Source organism: Miscanthus floridulus, chromosome 12, assembly GCF_019320115.1.
Source record: "Miscanthus floridulus cultivar M001 chromosome 12, ASM1932011v1, whole genome shotgun sequence".
Classification (NCBI taxonomy): Eukaryota; Viridiplantae; Streptophyta; class Magnoliopsida; order Poales; family Poaceae; genus Miscanthus; species Miscanthus floridulus.
In genome coordinates, this window is record NC_089591.1 from 82,692,186 (window position 1) to 82,712,276 (window position 20,091).

The 20,091-nt window shown below is 49.6% G+C and overlaps 2 protein-coding genes across 2 annotated transcripts; one reads left to right on the forward strand and one right to left on the reverse strand.

Annotated features, from left to right (window-relative positions):
* Window positions 1-10,592: 10,592 nt before the first annotated feature.
* LOC136498042 (probable receptor-like protein kinase At1g11050) lies at window positions 10,593-12,819 on the forward strand. The gene has a single exon (XM_066493977.1). The coding sequence runs from the start codon at window positions 10,627-10,629 to the stop codon at window positions 12,562-12,564; it is 1,938 nt and encodes a 645-aa protein (XP_066350074.1). The 5' UTR covers window positions 10,593-10,626; the 3' UTR covers window positions 12,565-12,819.
* Window positions 12,770-15,600, reverse strand: LOC136498043 (MADS-box transcription factor 2). The gene is made up of 7 exons (XM_066493978.1): window positions 15,295-15,600; window positions 14,620-14,686; window positions 14,433-14,494; window positions 14,138-14,237; window positions 14,012-14,041; window positions 13,871-13,915; window positions 12,770-13,272 (listed from the first exon to the last, which is right to left on the reverse strand). Exons 1-7 carry the CDS (start codon window positions 15,480-15,482, stop codon window positions 13,129-13,131), a joined length of 636 nt encoding a protein of 211 aa, XP_066350075.1. The 5' UTR covers window positions 15,483-15,600; the 3' UTR covers window positions 12,770-13,128.
* Window positions 15,601-20,091: the final 4,491 nt, after the last annotated feature.

Genomic DNA, 20,091 nt, shown 5'->3' on the forward strand with positions numbered 1-20,091 from the left:
ATAATGTCTCAACTTTCGGGATGTTATCAGTATGGCGTAGAGCAGTTTCTGAATCTGTGGGTACCTGGTCTTGGATTCATTGAGTACCTCACTAATGAAATAGATTGGCCGCTGTACCTTGTAGGCGTGGCCCGGCTCATCGCGCTCGACCACCATTGTAGTGGAAACCACCCGATCGGTTGCCGCAATGTAAAGCAGGAGAGTTTTGTCTTCTCTGGGAGCAGTAAGTACCGGAGGTGACGTGAGGTATTGTTTCAGCTGTGTGAAGGCAGCGTCTGCTTCCTCCGACCACTCGAACTTCTCAGACGATTTGAGCAGTTTGAAGAATGGTAGTCCTTTTTCTCCTAATCTTGATATGAAACGGCTTAGAGCAGCCATGCAGCCGGTGAGCTTCTGGACATCCTTCACCTTTTTTGGGGGCTTCATGTCTAAGACAGCTTTGACTTTCTCCGGGTTAGGGTGTATGCCGTCGTAACTGACGACGTTGCCGAGCAGTATGCCAGAAGGGACACCAAAGATGCACTTCTTTGGGTTTAATTTCCATTGGAACGTATTAAGGGCTACGAAGGTGCGTTCCAGATTGTCAACAAGGGTATGTGCTTCCTTGGTTTTGACAACTACATCGTCGACGTAAGCCTCGACGAGGCCGTCTTTTATCTCATCGTTGAGGCAGGCCTGTATAGCGCGTTGGTAAGTAGCACCGGCGTTTTTGAGCCCGAACGACATAGTCGTGTAGCAGTAGGCGCCGAAGGGCGTGATGAAAGATGTCTTGATCTGGTCGTCCTTTTTGAGAGCGATCTGGTGATAACCAGAGTAGCAATCGAGAAAGGAAAGCAGCTCGCAACCGGCGGTTGAATCTACGACCTCGTCTATGCGAGGCAAGCCAAAGGGGTCCTTAGGGCAGTGTTTGTTGAGATCAGTGTAATCAACGCACATTCTCCATTCATTATTCTTTTTGCGTACAAGAACCGGGTTGGCTAACCATTCCGGATGATACACTTCTTTGATAAATCCGGCTGCCAAAAGCCGTGTAACTTCTACCCTAATCGCCTCCTTTTTGTCGCGAGCGAACCGTCGTAGCTTCTGCTTGATTGGTTTGGCTTTGCTGTTGACATTCAAGGAGTGCTCAATCAAGTCCCGAGGTACACCGGGCATGTCGGAAGGTTTCCATGCAAACACATCCACGTTGCCCCTCAAGAACCTGACGAGCGCGTCTTCCTATTTGGGATCCAGGTCGGCCCCGATGAGGGCCGTTTTGCTGGGATCGCCCTCGACCAGCTAGATCGTCTTGTGCTCCTTGCACCTGATGTTCTTGCGCGGAGCCTCGAGCTCTGGGATCTCCAAGTGGTCGGCCGTGGTCTTCTTAGCGTTGAGCATGGTCTCGGCCATGCGAATAGAGAGGTCGTGGGCCTCTGCTATTTTGAAGCTGTCGTCCTCGCAGGTATAAGCTACGTATACGTTGCCCCTGAGGGTTAAAACTCCTTTCTCAGTAGGCATCTTGAGCACCAGATACCTGTAATGAGGTATGGCCATGAACTTGGTGAGCGACGGTCGACCAAGAATAGCATGGTAGGTGCCGTCGAAATCAGCGACCACGAAGTTGACGTAGTCGGTGCGGAAGTGGTCCGGAGTCCTAAACTGCACAGGTAGCGTGATCTGCCCAAGAGGTGTGGAGCTCTGTCCGGGGAGAACACCCCAGAACTGTGCCTCGTATGGCTTCAGGTCCGCCTGGGCTATTTTCAGAGCGGGCAGGCTGTTCTTGAACAGTATATCAATGGAGCTGCCGCCGTCGATCAGTACCCTGTCGAACTGAACCTTGTTGATACAAGGATCGAGGACCAGGGGAAAACGCCCTGGCTCGGGTATGGCGGCCCATTGGTCCTTCCTGCTGAAGTAGATTTCGCGGTGAGACCACGGAGGAAGCCGCAGATCGGTAAGAAGGTTGTCGTTCTTTGCCACGTTCAAGCAGGCGCGGGCGAGCAGCTTGCGTTCTCGTTTGGTCTCAATGGACACCTTGCCGCCGATGATGGTGTGCACGCGATCCGTCGGCTTGACGTATTTATGACGAGGATCTGCATCATCGTCGTCGTCATTGTCCTCGTTGCGCTGTTCCCTCACGTCAGTAGGCTTGTCGGACATATCCGGAGCCTGTTGGCGCGTGTAGATAGTCTTGAGGACGCGACAATTCTCCATGGTATGGTTCGACTTGGGATGGAGCTGGCAGGGGCCCTTCAATGCCTTGGCGTAATCGTCCTCGTAGTTACGACGTCCTCCGCCCTTTTTCACAGTATTGACCTCGCCATCGTCTTCCCGAGCACGCTTGCTTCTGTAATCGTCACAGCGGTTGCGCCGCTGATTACGTTGATCACGGTGGTCGCGGGAGTCGTTGCGCTGGTTGCGGCGGTCAAAATTGTCGTTCCGACCATGGTTGCCGCGGTAATCATCGCGGTGTGGGGGGTGGTCGGAGCGTGGGACCCTCGCTTCTTCTTCGACGATTATCTTTTTAGCGTCGTCAGCGTCTGCGTATTTCTTAGCGGTGGCCAAGAGCGCTGTGACCGACTTGGGTCTTTTCCGGAGGAGCTTGTCTCTTAGGGCGTCGTGGAAGCGGAGGCCGGTGATGAAAGCCTCGATTGCTTCATTGTCGGATATTGATGGGACCTTGATGCGCATCTCCGAAAAACGCCGAACGTACTCGCGCAGTGGTTCGTCTTTCCGATCTCGGATCCGTTGCAGATCGTACTTGTTGCCGGGTTGTTCACAAGTAGCGATGAAATTGTCGATGAAGGCCTGCTTGAGTTCCTGCCAAGAGTCAAAAGAGTTTGCCGGCAAGCTAACTAGCCATTGGTGACCTGCATGACCAACGGCGACTGGGAAGTAGTTAGACATAACGTGCTCGTCAGCCATGGCTGATCGGCACGCGGTTTCATAGAGCATGACCCATAATTCGGGGTTTTCTTTGCCGTCGTACTTCTGAAGCTTCTCGAGCTTGAAATTCTTGGGCCATATGACTTGGCGCAGGTGTGGAGTGAACTGCTTCAGACCCGGCGGACCGTGGACGGTGTCGTACTCCATACGGTGATAGCTTTCATGGGATGCACGATCGTCGGCTCTCTGGTTGATGCGAGCACGCAAATCACGTCCACCGAGGTAATGGCGGAGATCGTTATTGCCATCGCGGCGATCTCGATTGCCACCTGGATTAGCGTCGCGACCGTGGTTATCACGGCGATTGTCGCGGTTATCTCGGCGGTTGTCGTCTCGAACGTCGTAGCGGTTATCCTCCCGGTGGTGGTTGTCGTCCCGACCACCATCACGACCACCGTTCCCGCCTTGACGGTTGTCCGATGGGTCGTTATTGCGCGAGCCACGTAGGTTGAGTGGCTGTGAGCGACTTGAGTATTGGCGGCTGTGGCTTGATTCGACAGAAACGGATGGAGCCCGGGCTTGGTTCATCTCTGCGGTCTGAGCCATAGCAGCCGTCAGATAAGCTTGTATGTCATCACGGATTACTTGAGTCTCGGGAGTGTTGGGCAGCCGCTGCATCGTCGCCATGGCGACTGCTACGTTGGCGCTTGGGGTCTTGAAGACTTGTTTATCCCCCACCCTGTCGAAAGCATTGTTGAGGTCACGCGGTTGGACCCTTATGCGTCGTGCCTCCTGGTCTGCTTCAGCTTCGATTTGCCAGCGATTAAACCGGTCAATATTGCGTGCTTCGTGTGCAGTTTTTTCTTGTTCTGTTTCGCCAACTGCTGGCGGCTCGTCGTTGCTGACAACATGGATCAAATCCCCTCGTCTTGGCGGGAAAGACGGAAATTGGGGAAAACCCGGGGCGTGGTCTGGTAGATCCAGATCGTATTGGGCGCCGTCATCTTCGTGACGCTGAAGCTCGGTGTGGACAGATGCGTTGGACGCGATGTCGGATGAGGAGCTGGAGTCACCTTCCCGGACTATGTGGACGGATCCTTCATGATAATCTTCGATCCGGACCATGTTGACGATGTTGCATGGCTTCGGCCGAGATCGGTGTACAGGACACAGATCCGAGCGGTGTCGCAGGTCGTACGCGTAGCTGGAGGCAGCGTTTTGCAGGTCGTAGGGCTGGACCTGGTGGTTCTCCGTCAGGGCTTCGTACTCGCATAGTCGGAGACTCGTCGCGATGTTTGGCCGGCGATGAGCGAAACACCCTTCAAGAGTTGATACGACCACAAGATCTGTTCCAAATCGCACAGGGCGACTGGTCCGAGCTGGCCGGATAGATCTGTCGTGGAGAGATGTTACCTGCTCGTTAGGTTGGGTTTGAATCGTACTCACCAGAGCCAGGGTTTCAGCGAGTTGGATGCCGACCCGATCAACGGAATCGAGCAGGTCGGTGTTGTCGATCTGCTTCCCTCTGTAGCGGGGAAGCGGATGACGGGTTGTTGGCGTGGCTGTAGGCGTGGTCGGAGCCAGATGTCCCGTGGTCGGAGCCAGGTCCATCGTGGTCGGAACCGTGTTCACCATGGTCGGAGCCGTGTTCACCGCGGTCGGAGCCGTAGCCGATGCAGGTGAAGTAGTCGTCGGCGCAGGCTGAATCCATGCCTCCCCCGTGGCCATGGCGATGGAGTCATCGGAGCTGGTGGTCCAAGTGATCTGGCCGACGGTGAACGTGAGGCCGCTGGGCGTAGCCATGGAGCCGGAGATGATGACCATCTTGTTTGTTTGGAGAGCAGTACGCACACCCCCTACCTAGCGCGCCACTGTCGACGAAATATGGTCGGCAGTCTACCTAGGGGTATGCCCAAGGTAGTAGATTATCGGCAGACAGATGCGCAAGCCCCAAACAAGATGGTGACGCAAGACAGACACGAGGTTTTATCCAGGTTCGGCCGCCAAGAAGGCATAATACCTACGTCCTGCGTCTGATTTGTATTGCTGTATGTCAATGAGAGATATTTTTTAGAGGGGTCCCCTGCCCGCCTTATATAGTCCGGGGGGCAGGGTTACAGATCTGGAAACTAATCCTAGTCAGTTACAATTGCCATATCTGGCCGGATAAGGATTCCTATTCTAACCGACCAGGATCCTGCTTCGTCGCCAAATCCGTCTTGATTCCTTGTGCGGGACTCCGATCAGGTTAACTGGGCCGCACGTCATCTTTCGGGTGGACTGAACCCATCGATCCGGGCCAGCCCAAGCTTAGCCGTAAGGGTATAGGGGTTAATACCCCCACAGCATCTAACCGGACCGAGCTGACTGTCATCCCCTCGGTCCTCGTGGGGTCAATGAGGCGTGCCTGCCCTTGTCATAGTAGGTGTACTTGGTGGGGCTCGACCTCGCCCAATCCCTTTCAAGGGTCACGAAGGGGGCAAGGTCGAGCGCTTTTTGAGCACCGTGCGGCTAAGGTAGGGGAAAGAGGTCGTGGCTGATCCTGGCCCTAGTGTCCAGCCTGGATCGCTCAGCTTGACTAGGCCTTGGTCGTTCATGCCTTCACCAGCTAGTGCATTGCAGGCCTCGTGGCCTGCTAACTAATCAGTGCCTTGAGACACCCTAGGGTTATAGCCCCGACACCAATTACTTGGAAACTCGAAATTAGAGAAATAAACCACTCATGAGTTAGCCAACAGAGTAAACAAGGTATGTAGAATATATCTAGGAGGTACAACCCTGCAACACAAAGATTAGAACAAAGAATAAATAAATTGGGCGCTAGGGAGAAATACTAGACGCGTCTGTTATACACGGGTTCTGCCCACGATGATAGAACTTGCTCCTCTTGTTTCCTCCCTTCGCACCAAGTTCAAGGCACTCATTGGTGACCTATTCACAAGCTCAAGCAACACACAAAGATCACAAATACCAAATGTAAAGAGAGATCGAGACATGGTATTTGTTTTACCAAAGTTCAGACTCTGTCGAGTGCTACTCTCAGTTGAGGGGGCTACGTGTGACCCGACGAAGGTCAGCTCTAGAGGACCACGGAGGCCATTCTAGCTGAAATCTTTTCCAACTCCTTTTTCTCCCTCCGCTAGCTTGATTCCATACCTTGCGGTGGTAGAATCGAACCATTACAAACTTCCCGAGGCACACCACAAGCTCTTGGGTGCTCTCCGATGACGCTTAGCCATCTAGGACCGAAGAGTCCAAGAGTAACAAATGCAAATCACGAGATCGACAAATATGCACAAGTGCTCAAGGGTGGCTTGCTCTCAATTTGAATCTCACTCAACTCACAAGATGGATTTTGCAATTTTGAATCTATCACTCACTAAGAGAGGGTTAAAGAGTGCTCTCAAGGCTCAAAAACGTGTAAGAAAGTTAGTAGAATAGCAGCCTCCAAAGGTGGAGGCTAAGGGGTATTTATAGCCCCTTTGAAAAACTAGCCGCTGGGGAATATCGGACACGTTCGGTATCAATACTGGACACGTCGTCCGGTATTGCCTGTACAGCTCCAACAGTCACTAAGTCAGTGGCGCTGTGAGGCGTCGTAACTCCCTATGATTGCTGGAACTTCTAACTCCCAGAACTCCTGACATTTGTCGAAACTCTCGACAAACCAAACCGAGAACACCAAGAAGATTCCTCTGGCTGAGAAAATACCAGACACGTCCGATATTGCCAGACTCAGCAAAAACAAATTAGATTTTTTGGCTCTCAAAACACTCAAACTTCACATAGGTTGGCTTGAGCACTTATGAATAAGTATCTATCAACATGATGCATCCCTCTTAACAGTACGACATACCTATTAACTTAAGATCGAATAAAAACAGAGTTGAGTCGCTTGAGTTGATTTCCTTCAAACCAAATGCCATAGCCTTCAATCATCATCAAGTGAGGGTGTCAACATGTCAATTTTTATTTTCTCCTTAAACATAGCCATCTTGAGAATGTGACTTGATTCCATTCAATGATTATGAGTTAACTTCAAATGCATCAAGTCACTTCCAACAATTCATCCAAGATTTGATTCTCCACTTTAAATGTGATCATCATGGTTTGATTGGTACATCAACTAAATGCAAGTACTTCCTTCTTCACCCTAGCTAGGTTCCTCGGTTGCCAAGCCATCGCTTGCCCTTCACCCTTGCTTAGTACCTCGAAGCCTTTCCTTGCTATCTTCACCATCTCAAGCCATCAATTCACACTTGGTGTTGAATCATTCATTAAGATCATTTGTATCATTGTCTTTCAATATAGTAAGCTCTAAAAAGTGAGACCATTCCATATGTAATCCCTCATGTCTTATTAATTATCTTTCAACGTGCTTGCTTTCATATGAGTCATCGAAATCCCACCATGAATAAGCATTGCATGAGTTACATTTGCATTGTTGTCTTGTGTTTGAACTAGATTGTTTATACAACAACACATCATTTTGGCTTTCATCAAATACATGTGAGATAACCCACTTTCTGTCCAACACTTAGCAAACAGGTTAGACCTTTAATCACGTTGTCATTCAATCATCCAAAACCCACTAAAGGGCTTGATGCACTTTAGGGGAGGTGGCTCTGGTGTTTAGGCAAAGCGCAAGACGGCATGAAGAGGAGTTCTGGTGAAGGTGATGAGTGGTTACTGTCAACTTTTTATGAGAAACTAGTTGTTTTTTAAGGAAGATGATCATATTAAAACTCGACACATTACGCCCTCTAATTACACAAAGAAATACGACATTCTTTCTAGATTCTTCCATCATCTTTCCTCTCTAGTGTTTTTTCTTGATGCAGAACATATCCTTGCTAAAAACCAAAGTTAAAGTGTTCTCCTTATACTGAATACAATGATAACTCCAAAACATTGGACATGCTGCAAGATCCAACATTCCATAACCAATAAAAAATGTATCTAAAACTATGAAACAATATCGATAGTTATATCGTCGAGTACAACATAGGCTACAGATTCAACATCACCTCCAACCATTGATTCATCATGTATGCCTAATTTCCTCTTCGCAACCATCGACGTTAAGTTCAATGACCTTGAGTTATTGTCCTCGTGGGATGTGCCCAGGGGCATCCCTCCTCTTGCAGGTAATGGCAAGAAATAATTGGTGTCCTACCAACAATGATATCGACATCTACAACGATGACCCCATCATGGCAATCACCGAAGTCACCATATGTAACAAGATTCTGACAAAAAATAACCTAATTTTGTCGGTAAATCTATTTAGGTTAAAACCTAAGCAAACTAGATCAAAAAATTGTTATAAAAGAGAGATGGGTCACCTCTACTTTTTTGCCACCGAAAGACTTGCTAGAGAGAATGGAGAGGAGCCCTAGACAGTGATGAGGAGCAAAAGGGGCAGCAACAGTGTCTCCTGAATGGCGTCCGGAGACACTGTAGGGCTAAATTGTATGGAAAATGCATGTCATCTCCTGGTCATATTTAACCGTTTGTTATGGATCCATGAAATCAGCTCGAATGAAGAAGCTTGGAGGAGAGCTCTGCCAAAGAAACCTGAGTAGTGGCTAGTGGAAGCCTGGAAAGTGTTGTCTCTCTGACATGTTTAGGTTGGCCAGTGTATGAAGCTCAGCTTGTGTCATTGAACATGGATGAAGTAATAGTCCGCTCAAGGACCTTGCATGTCCTTTTATGCATCCCCTTCACCATTGAGAACAAGACGTCGATGTAAGTCCTATGATAGATCATCACTTCAAAGTGTCCATCTTGCACAACACGGTGTGTTAAAAGATTTGGGTATAGTTGTGGATATGACGGAAAGCTTAGTGAGGATGTAGTGCAGGTCTATGCGAGTACGCGAGTACGCAGAACACCAAAAAAATTGTTGTCACTTGATCTCCTCAAGCCACTAACTGGGGTTAAAAGGTCGTCCCTTCTGGGACATGGTGACAGAGGTTTCTTTGTCTTTCCTTTAGTTGTGTTGTCTTCAACGTGGATAGTTGGTTCGCTTAGATTGCAAGTGGGTTGTTGTTGGTAGAGTTATCTAAGGTAGTTGTTTGTTTTTTGTCGCTACTGTTGTTGTTGTTGTTGCGTTGTTGGTGGTGTTGTGATAGTCATCTCTGGTTGTTATGACTGTTGTTGTTGTTTTTTGTTGAACCTAGTTTGGGACTTCTTCTATATCAATATAATCACCAGTCTACTAGAATTGTGTTAGTCTCTTTATCGTGTTGCAACAATCAATGATTCGATATCAAGAGCTTCATCATCCTTTTGACGCTCGAATTTTTTGCTTCCTTATAAAAAGAATGCTCGCTAATGGGCTTGACTCACTCAACGTGTGCGGCTCCATGGATGAAGCCCATGTCGTTTTTTTCCAAAAAGAAGAAGCCCATGTCTGCCGCATTTCCAACTAGCCCAATACAATGAGACCTCTGAACAGTCGGCCTAGCTCTTAGTTTGTCAATCTACTGGCTTTTGGGGCCCAAGATTGACAGTATGGTATAGTTTTTCTCTCATAACTCATAAGAACGTGCCAAATGCCCAAATCTGTGCTGTGGCTCTTGGATTAGCGTTCCAAAGCGGCCAGGACGACCAGATTCATGTCTGTGCTTGTGCATCCAAACTATTCCAAAGGATAGGACAAAAGAGGCTTCTCGGCGACGGTAGCTGCAGTGCGCCCATCCATGGACTGAAACTATCCAAACACTCCAATACCGTGGGCCCGTGGCATGTAAACACATGCAGTCTCCAATGCAACGCCATGTGCTTCTGGAGCATAGAGACACAGTTAGTACAGTAGCTTTTTTTTCAAGAAAAAGGGAGGCGGGACATGCAGCCCGATCGGCTGGGGCGGGTTGGCTGGGCTGGCTGGCCAGCCCCTCATATAGATACTATTTATATGAATTAGTCAGCAGTATTTCTCTCTCACATAAACGAACCAGTAACGATACGAACCAACCAACCAAACAGGCTGATGGTTAAAGCTTTTCGAGGGAAAAAAAAGATGTGTTCAGACAGAGCCACATGTGACGTGATTCTTTCTCCAACAGCGCTCTGTTCTGTCGCTCATAATGCCTAGAACCCTTTTCCTGGACATACGGCCAGCAGCAATGATAACCTGGACTGCTGCCTTGTTACCGATGTTAAATAGAGATTTAGAGTTGTTAACGATTAAAAAACGATTTAGGAGTACACATACCAACCAGTCGTTTGCTCGATCCAAGATCATTACGTACGTCAAGTTGGTGGGGTGCAAATCAAAAGTAGCCAGCTGCCCCGTGATGAAGTGAGGAAAAAAGCCCGTCTTTCTGGCCACATGGAACCAACTTTCTCATGTTTCCTGCCTCCTTGAGCTTCAGAAGGCAGGCGTGGTCAGCGCACAAGTTTATCGTGACAAGGATCACTGGACATTGCAAGGAGCCAAGGATTGACCCCTTTCTCCTGATCAGGAAACACAGGTCGTGAGTGAAGCACGGCACTGGTCAACATGTTGTTGCTCGACGTCAGTGTCTCTGCCATCGCAGCCACACATCAGACATCACACTCACACTCACACGGATCAGGTTCCGACCTCCGACCTCCGAGGCCCCGATTCGATGCCAACCCAGCCACTCGCTCGAACTGACTGACAGGTTGGTCCCACGAGCGATACTTAAAATACACACAGGCACCTTGGCATCGCCGCCTCACTTGAGCTCACCTTTCGCTTTGCATCGGGTTCTCTTCCGCTCGCCCACCGGGATGGCGGCGGTGTGGAAGTGGAAGCATCCCGTCCTCCTCCTCCTCCTCCTCCTCCTCCTCGTCATGACGCGCCCGTCGGTGGCCGAGGTCGGTGGCGCCAACGCCACGGCGGCGTGCCCGCTCGACCTTGGCTACGTGGCCACGCTCCCGTGGGACCGCGCGCCGTGCGAGCCGCCCGTGGCCAACGGCACGGCCTGCTGCATGACGCTCCTCTCGGTGCTCGGCGTGGGCCTCGCGTCGCGGCTCCGCGCCTCTGGCCGCTTCCGCCTCCCGTCCGCGCGGGCCTCGGCGGCCTGCCTCCGCGCCTTCTCCGCCGCGCTTGCCGCGCCGCCGCTCTCGCTGCCGGCCTCCCTCGTGCCGGGCTGCTTCCCGGTCCAGTTCCAGTTCGCCATCTCCCCGGACTACTGCGCCGGGGTCACCACCGCTGCGGAGTACGTCGCGGTCGCCGGCAACGCCTCCGTCGCCGGCCTCAACGCCTCCTGCGGCGCCGACGTCACCTCGATGTCGCTCTGCAACCGCTGCCTCGCCGCAGGGATCGACGCCTCGGCGCGCCTCACCGCCGCAGCCGGCAACGGATCCAAGTCCCAAAACTGCTTCTACCTCACCGTGCTCTACGCAGCCGGGATCTCCAGCTCCGCCGGCCCCGACTCCCCCGTCACTGCGGCGTGTGCCCTCGGCCTCGCTCTCTCCGCGCCTTCCCCCGCCACCTCGTCGCCAACCTCTAGCTCCGCCAGCCACACCAACATCGCAGTCGCCGCCACCATCCCGATCGCCTCGCTCCTGCTCGTCTCCCTCGTCGCTCTCCTCGTCTGGAGGAACAGACAGGAGCACACCAAGGACAGGAGCATCCAAATCTTGGAGGAGCGGCGTTCGATCCCGCGGCCAAACACCGGCTCCGTCATGTTCGACATCTGCGAGCTGGCGAACGCGACCGGCGGTTTCGCCGAGCGCAACCTCATCGGCCGCGGTGGCTTCGGAGTCGTGTACCGCGGCGTGCTCGCGGACGGCACCGTCGTCGCCGTCAAGAAGATGCTCGAGCCCGACGTGGAGGGCGGCGACAAGGAGTTCACCAACGAAGTGGAGATCATCAGCCTCCTCCGGCACCGGAACCTGGTGCCGCTCCGCGGGTGCTGCATTGCCGACGACGACGCCGACGAAGGCAAGCAGATGTTCCTCGTGTACGACTACATGCCCAAGGGCTCGCTGGACCAGTACATCTTCGAGGACAGCCAAGGCAGGCGGCGGCCGGCGTTGTCGTGGGCGCAGCGCAGGACCATCCTCCTGGACGTGGCCATGGGGCTCGAGTACCTGCACTACGGCGTCAAGCCGGGGATCTACCACCGGGACATCAAGGCGACCAACATCCTCCTGGACGCGGACATGCGCGCGCGCGTGGCGGACTTCGGCCTCGCCCGGCGGAGCCGCGAGGGCCAGTCGCACCTCACCACGCGCGTCGCTGGCACGCACGGCTACCTCTCGCCGGAGTACGCGCTCTACGGGCAGCTCACTGAGAAGAGCGACGTGTACAGCTTCGGCGTGCTGGTGCTCGAGGTGATGAGCGGCCGCCGCGCGCTCGACCTGTCCGACCCGTCCGGGGTCGTGCTGATCACCGACTGGGCGTGGACGCACGCGAAGGCTGGCCGGCCGGGGGATGTCCTCGCGGAGGCGCTGCGGAAGGAGCCGAGCACCAGCGTGGCGGCCATGGAGAGGTACGTGCTTGTCGGGATCCTGTGTGCCCACGTCACGGTGGCGTTCCGCCCGAGCATGCCGGAGGCACTGAGGATGCTGGAGGGGGATATGGACGTGCCCGACCTGCCGGACCGACCACAGCCGTTCGGCCAGAGGATTGCGTTCGACGAAGGCGAAACCAATTTCAGCGCTTCATCGATTCTGAGCGGCGGCGGCCCACTCGTGGACTTTGGAGACATGCTCAGGTGATGCACGACTGCACAGCAGCGACGATGGATGCGTGCAGGTTGCAAGGTGACCGACGTGTCAGGCCGGGATCACACGTACTCTAATTATAAGATGCGTAATATCCACAGTTCCACATGCTATGTTACACTGCTGCAAGTGTTGGTTAACTGGATTTCAGAGTGATGTATAGCCTTTCAGCTGATGTAAATGGATTATATGTAACATATAGTGAAAAGCCAAATACGTGTCATTGACAGATCGACACAAATATTACATCATTGTTTGACCCACTTTTAGTAGCGCAGAGAAACTATTCACTGTCCGGCAGATGCAGTGGCTACGCAATCATACAGTACCAAGTTACTCACGTTGCAGCTCCGCTGCTGGCGCCATCCTGAACAAGGATAGACCAGCTGAGAACGTGTGCCACAGATCGACGACATCGACACATCATGCGACTGACACGCATTATACATTCATCCAAACATACTGGAAAGAAAAGATACAGTTGGCAACGCATGAGGACATACAAGCCAGTGGTGGTGGGTGAAATCTTCAGATGAAACGGCAAGTGGAATGGGGTATTCAGCCGTAATTGTTGTCCTGCAAGTTGGGATGATTGGGCTGCACGCGGAAGGTGATTGGCATCTGGGCCGCCAGGTCCCGGTCAGGATGGTAACCCAGCTCAAGATCTTTCATGCTGCCGCTCAGTGCAATATCCTGCTGGTGCTGCAGATAATGAAGAAAAACAATTGCTTAGGCAAGCTTTCTAGTTTCAGATTCAGAATTATTTCGATAATTAACTAGTAGTAAGTAGTAACTACTAGTGCATAGATATTGTGTACCAAAATTTCCACACAACATCTAAAACCACGAAGGCTAACATGACATTTTCTTTTACATCCCACCGACTTGATATAGGAAGCCTGACATTTACTTATCCAGTTTGATTAGACTAAGCAAACATAATAAATACGATAGAAACACACTTCATGACATTCTAGTTGGTCGATAGGTGGTCCTAAAGCATGATGCATAATTTTCACTATAAGTTATTTGCATGAATTGTTTGTGCTTTCAATCACCCCCCCCCCCCCCCCCCCCCCCCACCCCCACCACACACACACACAAAAAAAAACCAGAAACTTTTTAATGAAACAGTGGATTAAATTGATGTCTGAAAACTGTACGCATCACACATAATTTAAACACCGAGAAGTACCCACAAGGTAGTCTTAAATTTCAAATTAATTTTTCGAGGAAAGAGTGATCAGCCTTTTCAAGTACAAATTCAACTAGTGAAATGCAACCCTGCAAGGACACTTACCAGTTTAAAGGCCAGCAATTTGTTCTCATCTTCCATCATCTTATTCTACAATCAACCAATAAAACAGTGGATGAGGGAAAGAATTAAAAAACAACCATACGCTCAAATAAATTCATAATACAGGTCAGATTAAGCTCATACGTTTGTCACACGCCTTTCCCAGTGCTCCATCTGCATCAACAAAACAACCAATATCAGAATTTATTACACGGATGATAATACCTGCAACATCAACCACATTGAGATCGACTGATTGAGTAGTGTTACCAGTTTCTCATTCAGGTTCGTCAGTCCATTATCAAGTGCCTCCTCAATCATGATCAGGTCTTTGGGTTGCAGTGAGTTTAGATCTTCACCTTTCAGGTGCCTGTACCATCACATAGGAGATCACATTCTCCATAAATATCAACATGAAACTGAAGAGGTAAATTCCCCAAAAGAAAAGAGTTTATTCTAGCTTAAAAGATTACTATGAGACCACACTCTATATAAATAGAAACTTGGTATGAAGATGGAAATTCCAAAAAAGAAAAAGACAATTTATTGAAGTCTAAGCATTTACCGGAGCTCAATCTGCATGGTGTCGTTCTCTTTCTTTATACGATCAATCTCTGCACTAAGGCTCTGAAATGGTTCATAGTGCCCATCAAATAGTCAGTCAATATGTTCAACTAATTCTAGGAGGTTAGCAAAATGATAGTTAAGCTCTAAAAAGGGGGTTTCCATTCTGTTTGCAAATCAAATATTACCTTGTGCTTCTCATCCCACAGTATCTTTCCAGAATTGGTCTGATACTTCTCCAAGATTTTTGATAGCCTACGGCATACCAAAAGGATATCACATATATATGCATGTATATTGCTAGTGTGTCAGTTCAACATAAACCAAGCGAATCAAAATTACGCAAGTCATAACGATTTAGTAAAGAGAAGTATAGGTGGTTCACCTATATACAAATAGAAAAATATTACATTGCCTGTTCGCTTGCTCGTATCTGGCTTATAAGCCATGGCTTATCAGCCAACAAACAGTATTTTTCTCTCACACCAAACCAGCCAACAGTACTTTTAGTCATGGCTTATAAGCCCAACCAGACCAAACGAACATGGACAGTCTTAAGACTTTACAAGCTCGCTCATGACAAATAGATAAGAAAAGTAGCAGCACCGGCAAAAATCTTATCCTTTACCTAATTGCGCTGTCTCTTCCCCAATCCAAAACAACTTACAATTGCATAGTTGCTATAGTAATGGAAAGTATAACAATATCCAAATCCAACTAAAAAAGAACAGTATATATATAGTAGCAGACTAAAAAATATAACTTTTCTCCAGTCCGGCAAAAACTAGAACAATATACTAAGGCACTACTGAAAAGATAATCAGACACTGGAAGCAAAACAGGGAGTAGGTAACGGCACGCACGATGTTTTGGGGGAGCAGTAGTCGTAAAGCTTGCCGGCGCTGGAGAAGATGACGACGCCGACCTCGGCGTCGCAGAGCACGCTGATCTCCCGCGCCTTCTTGAGGATCCCGTTGCGGCGCTTGGAGAAGGTCACCTGGCGGTTGGTGGAGTTCTCGATCCGCTTGATCTCGATCTTGCCGCGCCCCATCCTTCTTTCCCTTCCCTCCTCCAGCAACTTGCCAAGAAAGGCTTGCCTCTTCTCCCCTTCCTGAGCAAGAGCCGGGAGCCGCTCGTTTGGTGGTGGTGCCGGTGTGGTGTAGTTGGGAGCGGCGGTGGTGGTGGGAGGGGAGGAGTAAAGGGGATCGCCATGGCAGGAAGAGGAATGGTGATGAGGGGGCTTTCGGGTTTGTTCAGAGGCGCGCGCCGGAAACGGCAAATGGCCTGTATGCTTTGCGTCCGCGGGGCAACATGACTTCACCTCGCTGTCCGATTGCGGTTGATGGCAAAGCCGAAAGCAGGGGGAGAGGTACTGTACTTTGTGCGGTAATGGCGTTGTGTACTTCATGAGTTCGTGTCGTGTCTTGTCGACGTTTCTCCCGGTAGGCGTACAAACTGTAGACCCTTTGTCAAGTTTATGATATCGCGATTTCCTCAGCGTTTACAAAATCCGACATTTAAGTCGCTCAGTGTTTTTATTTGCCATCGATAAACTTTCATCAGCGTTTTGAAGGAAAAGTACAAAAATTCAACTAGCAAGCTGATCGTACAAATAGGACGAATAGCTAGTTTGTTTAGTGTAGTATTTGGATTTTTTATTCATATAGTTTTATTTATTTAACTAAATATAATTGTTTGTTCTTTGTATACCTTTGTTTATCTGTATGATTTTTTACTCTGGCTCGCTGCTATTGTCATCTTTCGTATCTCTTCCTCTTTCATCGTGTTGATTTTTACTCCTTCTGTTTTAAATTATAAGACGTTTTGACTTTTTAGATTCATAGTTCTTGCTATGCATCTAGATATATGTTATGCCTAAATACATAACAAATGCTATGAATCTAGAAATGTCAAAATGTCTTATAATTTGGGATGGAGCAGGTATGTCTGAGGACACCTTTACTTAGCATTGTTTGCTTACAATACGATGGATGTAAGCAGTGACGGAGCCAGAAAAAAATTATAGGTGGGGGCAAATTGCAACGAAGAAATGAAACAAAAAACACCATATTCACAATGGTGCCGTACTACAATCACACAAATCATTGCGAAACCGCTGCAATCACATATTATGACGAAAAGTAGACAAGAAACACAAGATGTTACCTCAAATTGAAGAATAAACTAGTAGTTCTTTATATGTTGATCCATACATTGCAAAATACAAATAACGAATGGATGAACCTGTAAATTGAGGTGCTGCCGTTGGTGCTCTCTAGCTAACTGTCCACGACCGTGGCTAGCCCCAGTGCCGGGTACACCCTCACCCTCCTCGTGGTGGACCTCCTCCTATCCTCCTCCGGTCCTCCCTACATCGCAGCAGCCAGTAGAGAACAGAGCACCAGTAGGCCAGCAGGCAGTAGCGGTCGGCCACAAACGCAACGCCACAACGGACGGAGGCCGGAGCCGGGCGGGCGGCGCGGCGTGGGCCGGTGGGCGGTGACCAGCTCTCACAGTCTCTCCTAGGGCATCTGCGTTTCGTCGATTCAGAAATTGGGGATGGGGATAGGGGAAAGATTCCAACGGTGGGCTTTGGTGGGCCTCTCGCCTCTACCGAGTTAAAGTGAATGAAAAGGCCTCTTGGTTTCTTCTTCTTCAGTGTTGCAGTCGCTCTGCCCGTGCTCGGTTGCTCGCTCCTCATCGCCGCGACACCGCCGTGGGCCGGGTTAGGGAAGAAGTAGGGGTCCGAGGGTCTAGTGCGAACTCGCCGGTAGCTGGGGCGGCCGCCCCACCCCGCCCCTAGGGTGGCTCCGCCAGTGGATGTAAGAGCAACTCCAAGAAACTTTCTATATCCTTTCGTACTTGCTATGAAAAGAGATTTTAATGAAAAAATACACTCTAGCAACTTCTTTATTTGGTTTTCCAAATATAATGAGATTCTATTTCAGATTCTCGCTAGCCAGAAATAAAAATGAGAATGACTCGTGAAGTGCACACACGATATAGAAAAAATTCTTGAAGAGCGAAAAGACATATAAAGCGAGTTTTATGGAAATGACATTATAAATGATGATTTAGAAAGTGGACTTTAAAAAAACTCATAAAGATGCTCTAAATAATAAAATATATTTCAAGTCAAATAGCTTTGTTATTAGATAAGGTCACCTTTAAATTCACCCAACTAACTATTTTTTATCTCTACCCAACTCCAGTAACTATTAATTGTGTTAGCTGAAAATCATTATTAGCTAATTGTTATTAATTAATTAGATGATGGTAAGACATTAACTAATAAGAATCCAAACAAACCTCTTAGCTGTGAGGGATCTAAATTGACGTTAAGAGTCTGTTAGAGGAGCCATAATAAATGTTTTAGAAAGAGCCAGTTTTATAATGAATAGTAAAGGAGGCGAAGCTGTTTTTAGGCCATGACCATGTGGCTCATTCTCCAGTGACATGTCCCTAATTTTTATAGAAGTTAGTTATAAATGGTTCTTTACTAATGGTCTAATTTCAACTAATCAATACAGTGTAATCAAGAAATCGGAAATGCAGTGCAAATTGTTGTTTCGACGGGTAGTTGGCTACTCTCCCAGACACAAGACAAAAAAAAAAAAATGATGCCAGCTTTAGGCGCTGGCCGTCGCTCAAGGAGTCAAGGTGGAAGGTAAGGCTCGACGAAAAACTCAAGAAGCTCGTCAGGTCGCTCGGCTCGTGGCTGGACTCGGTTTGGCTTGGCTTGTTATGATAACGAGTCGAGCCGAGCCAAGATTTTAGCTTGTTAGCTATAACGAGCCAACTCGAGCCAGCTCGCGAGCTAAACGAGTCAAGCTTCTAGGGAAAAAAAGTATTAAAACTTATATTAATTTTTGTATTACTTCATGTCTTGCACTTTACAATTGACTGGTAACTGGTCTAGACCTTATAAATTGACTGATAACTGGTCTAAATGTATTTCTTTTATATTATTATTATTATTCTCAAACTTTAGATAAATGCAAATATTATATTTTGCGTATTTTTTATGTCTAGCTCACGAGCTTAACGAGCCAGCTCGAGCTTTTAACGAGCCGAACCGAACCGAGCTAGCTTTCTGGCTCGTTAGAATAACGAGCCGAGCCAAGAGCTCGTTATCTTAACGAGCCAGAACGAGCCGAGCCGAGCCAGCTCGTTATCCAGCCTTAGTCGAAGGAGAGCAAAAATCTCTCGTTTTTTCTTCACGCATCCTTTGTCGCTAAAAAACGAGAGAGAATTATGTATTTGACACTAAAATAAATCGGTCTTTTATATTTGGCACTAGAAAATTTGAACTTTCTTATCTAGCATCGAGTTGAATTTTTCTTTCGTAAATGACACTACCGTCAATTTAGACCAGTAACGGTGTCAAGTGGATAGCAAAATGGCATAAATGCCCTTGATTGTAGCAAAAATCCATGGTGCTAAATAGGAAAAAAATAAATAGACAGATTGTCAAATAAGAAAATCATAGAGATACTTTGAACTAAAATATAGATTTTTGATAATTAAAGATTGCAAATAAATAATTAATAAATTTTAAATTGGTAATAGCAGGTACAAATTATGCCCCTCACTCTTCCTTTCATCTCGGCCACAGATCAAAGATGCATGGCTCAGGATGGCTGTCGGTAGAAATACGTAACTTATATTTTCAAGATATTTATCTTTTAGTTTTGTAAAAGAAAATGAGAGTATATGTCGTCATGACCGTACATCATGGCTCAAGACATGGCTCGGCCAGCGTTTGACGCCGAGCACACGTGGCTGGCGAAGCACGCGGCCCGGGCAACGCGCGGAGCTCGCGGCCTAGGCGCGCGGTGCGCGGAGCACGCGGTCTTTGCGGAGCTCTTCCGACGTGCTGCTACTCGCCATCGACTATCGTCACGAAGCTCGCCCGATGTGCTGCTGCTGCTGCTCGCCATTGGCAGCACACGGAGCTCACGGCCTGGGCGGCGCGCCGAGGACGCGGCCGGCGCGAAGCGGGTGAACTGGGCGGCGCACGGAGCACCCGGACGGCGTCGAGCGGGCGAGCTGGCGAGCCGCGGCGACGGCGGCCACATGGCCATGCGGGCAAGCAGCACGTTGGTCTAGGAGCTTCGACATCATGCGGGCGAGCAGCAGCAGCACGCCGGCCGCGTCCTCCGCACGCCGGCTGCGTCCTCCGCACGCCGCTCACTCAGGCCACGAGCTGCTGTTGCGTGTAGGAGAAGCCGCGTTTTGCGTAGCACAGCCGCCGCTCGTCCCACGCCCGGAGCCACATGACCGACATCGCGTCGAGCTCCAGCGCCATCACGTCATCTCTGGACAGAGAAGTTGCTCGACGACGTCCTCCTCCTCGCCGAGACGCACGCTATGCATGAACGGCCAGTCGCGGAGCTCGCCCTGTCGCGTCCCCCGCGTCGCGGCCTGGCACTAGCGTCGACAGGCGAGATCGCCCCGCCTCGCCCCCCGCGCTGCAAGCTGGGGCCAGCGTTGGCGGGCGAGGGACTCCTAGCGCGTTCCCCGTGCCTCCATCTGTCGAGTCCGGCGCGAGCTCCGCCATGCGTCGGGGCACACAAGGCACGGCGACGAACACACAGGACACGACATCGGGGCACATAGGGCACAACATCGGGGCACACAGAGCACGCATGAGGGCCGCC

What these genes read in the sequence shown, in the direction of transcription:
- LOC136498042 (XM_066493977.1), top strand. Translation starts at nt 10,627, where the DNA reads ATGGCGGCGGTGTGGAAGTGGAAGCATCCCGTCCTCCTCCTCCTCCTC.
- LOC136498043 (XM_066493978.1), bottom strand. Translation starts at nt 15,482, where the DNA reads ATGGGGCGCGGCAAGATCGAGATCAAGCGGATCGAGAACTCCACCAAC. An exon ending in ACCATGCAGATTGAGCTCCG is followed by an intron (nt 14,238 to 14,432) that starts GTAAATGCTTAG and finishes GTGATGGTACAG; the next exon opens with GCACCTGAAAGGTGAAGATC. An exon ending in CGAACCTGAATGAGAAACTG is followed by an intron (nt 14,042 to 14,137) that starts GTAACACTACTC and finishes TTGTTGATGCAG; the next exon opens with ATGGAGCACTGGGAAAGGCG.